Source organism: Cydia splendana, chromosome 5 (assembly GCF_910591565.1).
Source record: "Cydia splendana chromosome 5, ilCydSple1.2, whole genome shotgun sequence".
Lineage (NCBI taxonomy): Eukaryota > Metazoa > Arthropoda > Insecta > Lepidoptera > Tortricidae > Cydia > Cydia splendana.
In genome coordinates this window covers 10,637,079-10,649,705 of record NC_085964.1, presented here as the reverse complement: position 1 = coordinate 10,649,705, position 12,627 = coordinate 10,637,079, and the positions used below count along the sequence as shown (strand labels likewise).

General features: G+C 37.9%; 2 protein-coding genes across 2 annotated transcripts in view; both read left to right on the top strand.

The window, feature by feature from the left end:
* The window catches only part of LOC134790628 (serotriflin-like), a 33,372-nt gene extending 21,398 nt beyond the window's left edge, over window positions 1–11,974 (top strand). The window contains exons 2-6 of the mRNA XM_063761486.1: window positions 4,820–4,911; window positions 5,165–5,298; window positions 5,809–5,954; window positions 9,973–10,167; window positions 11,155–11,974. Coding sequence (XP_063617556.1) covers window positions 4,820–4,911; window positions 5,165–5,298; window positions 5,809–5,954; window positions 9,973–10,167; window positions 11,155–11,386 — 799 coding nt within the window. The 3' untranslated portion in view covers window positions 11,387–11,974. The remainder of the gene's footprint in view (window positions 1–4,819; window positions 4,912–5,164; window positions 5,299–5,808; window positions 5,955–9,972; window positions 10,168–11,154) is intronic.
* The window catches only part of LOC134790660 (MPN domain-containing protein CG4751), a 211,404-nt gene that overhangs the window by 69,305 nt on the left and 129,472 nt on the right, over window positions 1–12,627 (top strand). The gene's annotated exons all lie outside the window — the stretch shown is intronic.

Genomic DNA, 12,627 nt, shown 5'->3' with positions numbered 1-12,627 from the left:
AGTAGCTACTTGCAGGCTGAGGATTCGTTTTAAACGGACGACCTTGGGAGTCCGTTTAATTGAATCCGAAGCCAGCAAGTAGCCTTCCAGCCGAGTCATATATAGTGCTTTTCTCAAAAATGGTGCAAGAAATATAAATATCATAGAAATATTTTACAAAAGCAACTTTCTTACGTATATATTTTCACAGAAAAAAGTAGAAACAATTGAAAAAATTAGCTTTGACGCCTTTTTATTTTTTTAATAAAAAAATAGAAGTGTATTTTTCTGCCGAAAATACGCCAACCTATTTGAGACAGCTAAATAGTCGCGGTACTAATCATCTGTTTGGCTGTTTAATGGGCCTGTGCCTTCATTTGATATGGCCATTTCAAATTTTAAAAAGTTTGGAACTCGACAAATAATGGAATTTGTATGCAACATTGCAGTCCCAAAATCGAGACTGCAATGTTTTTAACTTTTTAATTTTTGACTAACCATAAACTACGCGCTTCGCAACCTATTTTTTAAACGGCAAAGTCGACTTTGCCGTCCATTTTTGAGAAAAATTATTTTTATTCACGACAATTACACTCGCCTGCAAAAGTATTGCATCACTTTGCATTTTTTCGTCCGCACCCAATATATTTGTAAACTGGTCAATTTCGCTAAATTATTTGAATGTAATCATGTTCCTTGAAGTTTTAGCTTTACGAAAAGTAAAAAAACATGGAAACCGGCCCAGTATTTTTCAAATTATCGGCATTTTCCCGATTTGTAAGCGGTTTCACGTTATCACGCGCACGAGTTGCGCTACCCTTGACCCCTATAAAACGGGGGGTAGAGAAGGGGTTGTTATCAGTCACTTATCAGAAGTCGATCGTTACATATCTCCGCGTATTTTCCCGTAAAAAAGACCTGGAAAAATGAAAACCACTGAAGCTGAAGTCCGCCAAATCGTCCAGCCCCTGCAAGCGGGGCGTAACCAACGTTCAGTAGCTGCCGAGCTGAATTTAAGCCAATCTGCAGTTTACCAGAGGTTCCAGGGGACTGGATCCTTTACTTCAAGACCAAGAAGCGGCCGCAGAAAGTGTACATCAGAGAGGGACGACCGCTTCTTTGTCACAACATCTCTCCGAGATCGACACCAGACAAGCATTGCCATCCAGCAGCGTCTGCGTGAGGTACGAGGAGTGGCTGCCAGTGAGTGGACAATAAGAAGAAGACTTAAGAAAGCGAACTTGATACCCAGGAGGCCCGCAGCGGGGCCCTGATTTCTGGCGCGACACCGTACAGCCTAAAGAGAGTTTGCTGAAAATCACAAGGACTGGACCATCACAAGGGCAATGAACCCCAGTACTCTTCTTGAAAGAGCGCAGAATGTGCTTGAATGGATGTGACCGAAAAGGAAGAGTCTACAGAAGGCCAGAAAAACAGTTCACTCAATGTTACTTCTCCGAAAGGGTCGCCTATGGCGGTGGGTCCGTAATGTTCTGGGGCGGCATTTCCTACGACGGGCGGACAGGGCTGGTTTTCGTGCCTGGCGAGGGCCGTGACAGTGGATTGACCGCTGCCAAGTACATCACTGATATCCTGGAGGAACATGTTGTTCCTTATGCCGGTATTTTTGATGAGGGGTTCATAATGCAGGATAATGTCCCGTGTCATACCCCTAGGGCCACCGCAGCCTACCTTCTCGAAGTGGGCATCGACACCATGGACTGGCCAGCGATGAGCCCGGACACGGAACACGTGTGGGACTACCTAAAAAGGAGGGTTTGGAAGCGGAATCCTGCCCTGGTCAATGTTGAGGAGCTGAAGGGAGCCTTGCTGGAGGAGTGGGACGCTACTCCTCATCATCACATTAAAAAATTAATTAGGTCTATGAAAAACCACTTGGTTTGTGAAAGGAAGGCTGTGGGTGGCAATACCAAGTATCAATTAAATAATAATAATCGATATTGTATTACAAAAATGACTTTTATTCTTAAGTTTCCTGATTTATTTTTGGAGCATTATGCGACTACTTTCAGTTTTCTGATGTTTTTTAGTCTTCAGATTCGAAATTTCATTACCATTTTTCTAATGCGTTACATTATAAGATTTATAAGCTTTCAGTTGATACCAAAATTTTCAGAATCGGGTATAGAATTACAAAGATATTGGGTGCGGACGAAAAAATGCAAAGTGATGCAATACTTTTGCACGCGAGTGTATACAACATGTAATAGTTATTTGTTTTACAAGGGGGCAAAGTTGTTGTTTAACCGCTCGTGCTAATATTGATACCCGAGCAAGTGAAAGATTCCAAAATTGAACCACGAGTAGCGAGTGGTTTGAAAAATGGAATCTTGAGCGTTGCGAGGGTTTCAAAGCACGAGGGTTGGGCACAAAGCAAAGTAGTGAAAAACTATAAATAGTTATTTTTTGCAGTTTTTAGTAGGTAATACCTAAATGAAAAAATTAGCTACACGCCGCCGCCGCCGCGCCGCGCCGACCTAAAATGCCGCAAATTTTAGGTCGGCGCGCACGTCTAACTCCATCTTTGGGTCACTAAAGGGCCTGTGACAGACGGACAGACAGACAGAAGCACGAGTGATCCTATAAGAGTTCCGTTTTTTCTTTTTGAGGTACGGAACCCTAATAACGAAGAGTACCTACATATATTGGTCTAATCTAAAACTCATAAAGCAGCAATTTAATTTAGGTATATGATGTCAAATTGATTGTTCAATAAACACAAGTCATCATGCCGTACAATTCGACTTTAACGGAAGTAATTGCGGACCAGACACTATCCGTAAGAATGACATCAATTATATTGATATTTGAAAATAGAATGACTTTATTTTCAGTTTCAGGTAGTTTTGATTTACTTTTATTTTATAAAAAAAATAAGAAATAAGAAAAATAAGAAAATAAGAAAGAGAAATAGATAAGAGAATAAGAAAATAAGAAATTGGGCCCCTTTGGCATGGTGCCGAGGACGCTGGCAGCATTTCCCCGCTGTATTGCGATGCTAATACGTTGTGCGAGAAAGCTGCCAGCTCTTCGGTCATCAGTGAAGTCGATTAGTCTTTTTGATGCTCTTTAAAAAGTTGTAGAGCATTAGGACCCCACGGGCCAAGGGTCTCAACCCCAAATGTCATAAAGATATACTCGGGGCCGAGACCCCTGTACTTCTGGACTTTGAGATTTTCGGCCGCTTTAATAGCCGCCGCACCTGCTTGGTTACTGGTTCCCGTGAGATGGGAAGGGGCCAGAGTTGATATTCATTTGTTCCATTCCAATTTTATATTTTATATTGTGTATGTGAAGTCTCCAATCCGCATTGGGCTAGCGTGGGGACTATAGCCCAAGCCCTCTCGCGCATGAGAGGAGGCCTGTGCCCAGCAGTGGGACGTATATAGGCTGAAATGATGATGATGATGAATTTTATATTAAGTATTTAATTTCGTTCCAATCACTACACTGTCAATACTAGTTCAATAAATAGGAATGTCATTCTTATTGATGTGTGTTGTCCGTTAATAAAAATAAATAGAACCTACATAAGTATGATTATGTTTTGCGAGTATGTGTTACCAAACATACACTTACTAGTAGGTGATATGTATTACTAAGTAGCATGTCGTTAAAATTTGTGTCCTTGCATATTCGTAGCGCCGCGTCACATTTCAGTAGAGTCGATCTAAGCTTATTTGCACCACTTGAATAGGACAAAGTGAGTAGTTTCATAATAAACGTTGCCACACTTTGTCATTGCAAATGCCAAGAAGAGTTAACTTGGTCCAGCTCTAAAAACAAAATGATACATTCGTTTTTAAGGTTCCGTACCCAAAGGGTAAAAAGGGACCCTTTTACTAAGACTCTCCTCTGTCCGTCTGTCTGTCTGTCCGTCTGTCTGTCACCAGGCTGTATTTCATGAACCGTGATAGCTAGACAGTTGAAATTTTCACAGATGATGTATTTCTGTTGCCGCTATAACAACAAATACTAAAAACAGAATAAAATAAATATTTAAGTGCGTAACTGCGTAATGGTACGGAAAGCACTTGGCCGGTTTTTAGGGTTCCGTACCCAAAGGGTAAAACGGGACCCTATTACTAAGACTTCGCTGTCCGTCCGTCCGTCCGTCTGTCCGTCCGTCCGTCCGTCCGTCTGTCTGTCACCAGGCTGTATCTCACGAACCGTGATAGCTAGACAGTTGAAATTTTCACAGATGATGTATTTCTGTTGCCGCTATAACAACAAATACTAAAAACAGAATAAAATAAAGATTTAAATGGGGCTCCCATACAACAAACGTGATTTTTGACCAAAGTTAAGCAACGTCGGGAGTGGTCAGTACTTGGATGGGTGACCGTTTTTTTTTGCTTTTTTTTTTCGTTTTTTTTGCATTATGATACGGAACCCTTCGTGCGCGAGTCCGACTCGCGCTTGCCCGGTTTTTTAGTTTGGTGATCCACTATAGCCTCTAGCCATCCAGAGGTTTATAAAATGGTTTAATATTCTAATTTGAATCTTTATTTGAACAAATCGAAATTGCATTTAATTTTGTCTTAGATAGCAACTTATGAGGTCTGCGTGGCAAGAGGATAGGTAGGTACCTATAGTACAGGATGAAACCTTATCGATTTGAATACTTCGTTTTACTTCATTTGATTCACTTTTTTACGACTTTCTATTGGAATGCACTATGGAAATTTGAATCGTGTTTTTCATAGGTTATAGGCGATACAAATTTATTTTATAGCTATGTAGTATAGGTACCTGTTAATTTGGTACGCGTGTGTAAATTTTATAAGACATACAATTCTTATGCTTATTATTGTTTCAGAATGGCCCTACCAGCATCGTTTTGGTGTTTTCTTCTAGTCCTCCTCAACACATTGGTTCTATTGCATAGTATACAGTCATGGGGCTACAGACGTAAGTTTTTTGAAACAATTTTCTTTAAGTCTGCAAAAAAATACCTAAAATTGGTAAACATTTTAGTAAGTATTAAAATATGTAGGTAGATACACTTATTATTCCTCGCTTATTCTAAATATCGCAATAAATGCTGGCCCATTTTCTGTGTGTGATAAAATTATGATTTAGGTACTAATTTACTATTTATTACAAGATCAATTAACTTATTTGTAGGGTTGAATTTACATAACATGAACTAACCTTTTTTCAGCTCGTTTCCCATCTCACAAGATACCTGAAAATGCACTTAGCCCTCGACGAGCGATAGTGCGGCGAAAATTAGTACTGTACCATAATTTCTTTCGCACTAAAGTTCGCCCTACAGCTTCCAACATGGTATTAATGGTAAGTGCAGATTTTTGTGACTTTAATGCGACAGAAAATACGGTCATAGGTAAATAAAAAGTAAGATAAATTACGGCCCAAAATTGTATCGAAAATAAAAATTAAAAGTTTATTATTGACTATGAATTGAGTACAATGAGTAGGTACGGTACCTACTCTATCAAACATACTTTATTTATGGCTTTCCTTATCTTTGTCATTGGTGCCCGGAGTTTATTTTCCCATCAACCACATTAAGGAAGAATCCGTGATCAAGTAGTGCGTGCTATCAATACATAACATATACAGAGATAGCATTGATATAAAAGACTAAACTATATGGACCTGAGAATCTGCAATAAATGATTTTATTTTATTAATTATTTTTAACTTGGGACCATTTTCCTGTTAGCCCTAGCATAAAACGAGATCATATTATGGAATTATTTCCTTCTCTACCTTATCGCCTCTAAAGAATTACGCACTTTGCACGTTTAATTTTTACTTAATTAGATTTGCTTCGTGTTTCAGTCATGGCATGCAGAAGCGGCACGGCAAGCGCAAGAGTACGCGGACCACTGCATTTTTCTGAAGCACAACCCTATTGAAGAGAAGATTGTGACGCATCTGGGCGCTTGTGGTCAGAACCTTTTCGCCGCAGCGGAGAAGACACCCTGGTGCGCACCCTTTCTTATAGTTACACATTACGCTTTCCTTCCAACCTACAAATAAAATGCATTCATATAAATACCTACCTTCATATAGTTCTTACCTACTTAGTTAAAGAACAATACATCTGGCTCTGTAAGTACGTCTACGACTGGCTTGAATGCAGGCAATGCAGGCTTGCAGCTGGTAACGTATGGGTTTCGGCTTTGTAGCGAAAACCGCCTTCAAACAGAGAACCTACCTAGGCGGTCACTGACAGTAAATGTGTTAAAGTTTAAGTACTACATTCGTCCTCTGTTTAGTCGTACTTATTAATTAGTAGGTACGTCTATCATCTTATCCCGTTAATTCAAAATTTGGTTCCATCTTTTTCAATTTAAGTAGCTTTTCGTCGTACACTTAGAGGTCGTCCAGAAATCATATGATTGTTTAGAGGGGGGGTGGGGGTAAGAAAAATATCACGGATGATCTCGATGGGGGAGGGGGGGTCAGAGAAGATATCACGTGTAATATTTTTTTTAAAGCGGGAGAGCCTAAAACAACAATATTACTCAAAAATTTAATGAGATCAAATATTCCGCTCTATTTTATATGCATATTTACCCAATAAAAAACATTTATCGCACCAACTTTAAATATAATAATAAAAGCTCGCCATGGCCTTGATTGCTTAGCGTCTAAGGGTACCCGCATCATAATTATCACGTGATCTTGTGGCAGGGGGGGGGGGTTGCGTTAAAATTACCAAATATCACCAAGGGGTAAGGGGGTCAAAAATAGGCCAAATATGATCACATATATGATTTCTGGACGACCCCTTAAGTACTTTGACTGATTGACTATACCACAAAATAACGAAGCGAGTCCTTGTTGACAATTAATATAATGAGCTACGCAAGTACCTACCCACTTCAAGGCTTCAAATAATCGTGTCAGCATTTGAATACTCCTTTGATAAAATATATGTTTATGTATCTTTTTTTCATGTTTCGTTTCGTTTCCTCGTCCCGCGGAGCAGTCCGCCCCAATGTCACGATTTTGTGAGCATTTACTATGTGGATAATAGTAATTTCGTGTATACTTAATTATAGATTTCACAGTTCCATTACAAGCGCTATTTAAAGCCTCATCTGTCTTTTTCAATGTCTCAGGGGTCCGCTAGACAATGAGTGGTGGAGTTTTGTTTTGTTTTGGGTAGAGGCGTAAGTATTTTAAAAACTGCATAGGTTGGTTGGTACCTACTTTAAAAACATGAGCTAACAAGTTAATTCACATTTTTATATTATACTACATACTTTAGTGTTTACACAGCACTTATTTCGAGCAAAAATATTCCTATTGTTTCTTAAAGATAAAGAGACACTTATACCGATTGTTTTCAAAATGTTTAAAAATTTTTACAAAACAATATCTTAATTTATACATCTCAAGTCGTACGGTGGTCCCAATGACAGGTAATTTTAACCGACTTCAAAAAAGGAGGAGGTTCTCAATTCGTCGGAATCTTTTTATATTGGAGTAGCTGTCACGTAAAGTGTTTGTAGACATTTTTAGAAGTTTAACTCATTAATATATTTAGAATGTAACATTTAAGTAATAACAATACGGTAAAAACATATAAGCTTCCATTGTTAAACTAAGCCTAACCAAAAGAGACTTTAAATGAACTTACATAAGGACCATCATTCAACGCGTGAATTATACACATTTGGATGCGCCTCCTGGCCTACACGCCACATAGGCATACGTAGCTTGTTTGAAGTAGTTTTATTAGGTACTGAATGCAAGTAAGATGACTTTTATTCATTTATTTGTAAGATGAAATAATGAAGAGCAATAAAGGACACATCTGACAAACTACTGTTTCCTATTCAAAATCAGTCTTATACGGAACCAAACTAAGAATAAATAACTACGAATATTAAATTTTAGGTATAATTAATGTAATGCCAATGTTTAAATTTGAATGCAAAAACTATAACTTAACCTGTTATTCAATTACTAATTAAACCTACATCACCTTCCGATTTTGCAAAGGTGATTTTTTACAACGCATTATTATTTATAGTTTATATGATCACAATAATTTACAATGTGCTTCCGTTGAGTGAGCTGTTTTTGTTATGCATGCCATTTATGTTGAGCCAGAAATGTGCCAGTTTTGTTTGTAAACATATTTATTTATCTTAGAGGTGTACAAGTATTTTACCTTACGAGCCGATTATTGACGCAAGTTGACAAAACGACTGCTTAAAAATGCGTAGCCAAGGATGGTATTCCATCTGTCCAATATCTTGGTGTAATGTGTATTTGCGTCTCTCATTTTGCTTTATGAGAGAGAGAGGCAATGCACATTGGACAATGAAATTGGACAGGGGGGATACCAGCCTTAGATACCTATATTTATGTGTGTTTAAATTTTGGACTCATGTCCACATTATTGCGAGCAATGATGCAAATTTGTCCGATCTCTGTACATGAGACAAAAGACGCGTACAATTAATATTTCCTTAGATTGAATTTCATTTGCAAGTTCTCCTGAATTAAATTCTGTTCTGTTTAACAAAAAAAAAACGTTGAATTTTACAATGCAAACATTATTTCCCAGGAGGAATTTTACAATGCAAACATTATTTCATTTTGCTTTATGAGAGAGAGAGGCAATGCACATTGGACAATGAAATTGGACAGGGGGGATACCAGCCTTAGATACCTATATTTATGTGTGTTTGTGTATTATTTTCATGACGACCGGTCTGGCCTAGTGGGTAGTGACCCTGCCTGTGAAGCCGATGGTCCTGGGTTCGAATCCCGGTAAGGGCATTATTTGTGTGATAAATACAAATATTTGTTCCTTTGTCATGGGTGTTTTCTATGTATATTAAGTATGTATTTATAAGTATGTATATCGTCGCCTAGCACCAATAATACAAGCTTTGCTTAGTTTGGGGCTAGGTTGATCTGTGTAAGATGTCCCCTAATATATATATTTAAATCATCTGCATTGTTGGAGTTTGGAGTGACATATGGTAATATATGTAAGAAATTCTTAAAACCTTGATTTTAATTGTATAATTTTCAAGGTAAAAACGGAAGCCTCAGAATATTTGTGCTCCTCCCACTTTAACGTTCCCTAAAACTAGGCCATGATGGTGATTCTGGTTTACCAATTTGTTACGGCTTTGATCTGGTTTTGATACGACCATAAAGATCGTCGCGCTGGTGCTTGAGAAATGAAGTGAAAGTCGTGCATGAGCAGCGCGCCAATCACCAAGACGATTGTCATGGTCTTGTCAAAGGGGGTTTTCAGAAAAAATGGTACCATTTACATTTTTTTCGAAAATCATCAACTTTTGGGTTATTTAGACTCAGAATCACGAGTACAATTGAATGAGACAAAGAAAAAAGTGTCCCCAGTTTTTCATACAAATTTTTGGTGTCAGTTTTGTAACGGTCCATACAAAAAGTATGGGAATACGTGTTACAAAACTGTCATTTTTTTTAAATTGATAGACCTCGTGATTCTGAGTAGACATAACCCAAAAGTTGATGAATTTTCGAAAAAAGTAAATGGAACACTTTTAAGTGAAAAAGCCCCAAAACCATAACAAATTGGTAAATCAGAATTGCCCTCCAGGGAAATAATGTTTGCATTGTAGTAAAATTCATCGTTTTTTTTTTTGTTAAACAAAACAGAATTTAATTCAGGAGAACTTGCAAATGAAATTCAATCTAAGAAAATATTAATTGTACGCGTCTTTTGTCTCATGTACAGAGATCGGACAAATTTGCATCATTGCTCGCAATAATGTGGACATGAGTCCAAAATTTATTAAATAATTAATCATTTAATTAATTTCTTACCTGAGGTTTAATTTTGAATTTTGGACTCATGAGGGCATGAGTAATGAGGGCATTATTGCGAGCAATGACGCGAATCAGGCCGATCTCCATGTAGATGTTAGTCAATTAATATTTCTATTTCTATTGTTTTTTTTTCTAATTCATTATAATAATTATTTTTAGGTTCTTTGCTATCAAAGACTGGTTTCTGGAGTACCAGAACTTCACTTACGGCGCGCCTATCAAAAACCTGCGTGCTGTAGGCCACTACACCCAGATGGTTTGGGCCACCACCCACAAACTCGGCTGCGGGGTCGCGCGCTGCAGCGGAGGGCCGTGGGGACAGTTCTATAACTACGTGTGCCATTATTGTCCTGGGTATGTATATATGTTTCTTACTCGTTTCATTGATTCTTGAAGAACTACAACTTCATATTCGAATTTCTCTGCAACTCACGCATTCAGCAGCAAAATTCCATGGCCAGTTTAGAATGAATTCCCTGCAATTTTGCAGCTCTATGTACATAGATTCTCCAACCAGTTTCTAACACTCGTCCAGTATGATAGGTAGGTAATAGGTATATATTTTTTGTATAGGTTACACAACTACTTTATCAAACGATTATGAGATTTTGCACTCCATGGCTAATAATATCAGGATCAATAGAAGTCCTTTTTAGGGTTTCGTAGTCACCTAGAAACCCTTATAGTTTCGCCAGGTCTGTCTGTCTGTCCGAGGCTTTGCTGCGTGATCGTTAGTGCTAGAAAGCTGCAATTTGGCATGCATACATAAATCATACATTGCAACAGAAAAAATAAAAAGTACAAAAAAAAAATTAATCCTCCCATACAAAACGTTTTTTTTTTTTTGCTTTGTCCCGATAGTGTGTGGGGTATCCTTGGATAGGTCTTTCAAAACGAATAAGAGTCCTCAAAACCATTTTTTGACATAGTTCATATTTTCGAAAATATGCGCTACGAAAGAAAAAAGATATGTGTCCCCCCCCCCTCTAACTTTTGAACCACGAGTCCAAAAAATATGAAAAAAATTGTACTTAATAAATACTTTCAATGAAAACTATAGCGAACATGATCGGTCTAGTCGTTTGTGAGTTATTGCAAAAAATATTATTTTCTTAGTAAAACGACGTACTTAATGTACAAAGCGCTGCAAAGGTACTCCCTTATGATACTTACTATTCTTACTAATAGCCGCCGTTTGGCCTATTTTGACAGAATGGTAACTACGAAACCCTACACTGAGCATGGCCCGACATGCTCTTGGCCGATTATTTATTTAAATACTTAGATATAATTTCCATAGCACATGAGCACATATTGACATTGATTTGTTCGTTTTTTCAGTGGCAACATCGAAGGTATAGTACAATACCCGTACCGCGTAGGCCCTCCCTGCGGAGACTGCCCCGACCACTGCGTATCTGGCCTGTGCACTAACATGTGCATGGAAAAAGATCATTACTCCAACTGCGATGAACTGGCAGGCATGAAGATTCCAGACTTATGTACGCAGGGTGTGTGCAATGCTACCTGCGCTTGCCAAGGGAAGATACATAAAAACTACCCGTTTGTCTAGAAATACGTATGGATGTAGTACAAAGAAGTTTTAACATTACATTTTGGTCAGTTGATAAGTTATAGAAGCTCCAGCATTTACAGTATTAATTTCTCTCGTAAGACGTTCACGACGGTATGGGGTCGAAAGACATGCAAAGCATGCTTAATTACTAGGTGTTAATTAGGTAGACACTTTAGACAGGCAGTCTCTTGCTAGTAAGGACGATTTGACTCGTCTAATTTATAAACGACTCTCTTTTGTTTTCCAAATTAATGATTGCTTCAGAAACCTACCATAGGCAACCTCACAAATATAAATTCATGCTGTTTTTGTTTAAGTCTCTTATATATTGATTAAAAAAAAACCTTATTCAACCTAATTGAATTGCGTAACGAAAGTAGCCATAAACATTTTACGTGTGTGACTGATTTTCATTATAAACAATGGTATACAATCAATAGTTGAGGAACGAACGTCTTAAATGAGTTTTTACATTTTATTAAATCCTTCGTTATGTACCTTACGTAATGTTTATTATAGTGTAAAAATATCTTAGGTTTTATCTAGAAACAATAAGTTTAAAGAAATAAATAATTATAAATCATACATCACATATTTATATTTCATCATCTCGTTTGCCTGCCCTTATATAAATTCTGTATTTTACCTTTTTTTATAGTCCAACTAAGTTATGTCTTAACTCTTAATTAATTAATTAAGATCAACGTCAATACGTCCAAATCCGTTTGCTGGAAATCCGTCCAAGAGCGTATTTTTCTGATAAGTACCTATACTATTGTTAACTTTATCGAAAGAACAGCGATTGCTTTTAGTTTTTAAAGTCATTTGGAGATGATACTTTACATATAATAATAAAAAACGCTCGTGCACGGATTTTTCCGCAGATAAATTTGGCCGTATTGACTATAGACATAAAAAAAGATATTACAGGAAGTTTAAATAAATCGTTTAGCTACGTGCGTAGTAAATAGCTAAACAAGAAAGGATCAGGGAATACCAACTTCGTCGGGCGTAGTGAGTTCGGGGTAAGGTTCACGACACGCTGGTTGGCAGGTGAGTCAGCAGGTGGGGTGCGCGCTGGGGCGGAACGTCTCGCAACGGCGTACGCGCATGTTCCTTACGTTATTAAGGTTGGTTTACACTTATGGTAAACATAAGCCACTATAACTTATAAAGGCATGGCGATATTCAGGCGCGAATGTACATCAGAGGCATCTAAGACACGCCTCATACGATAT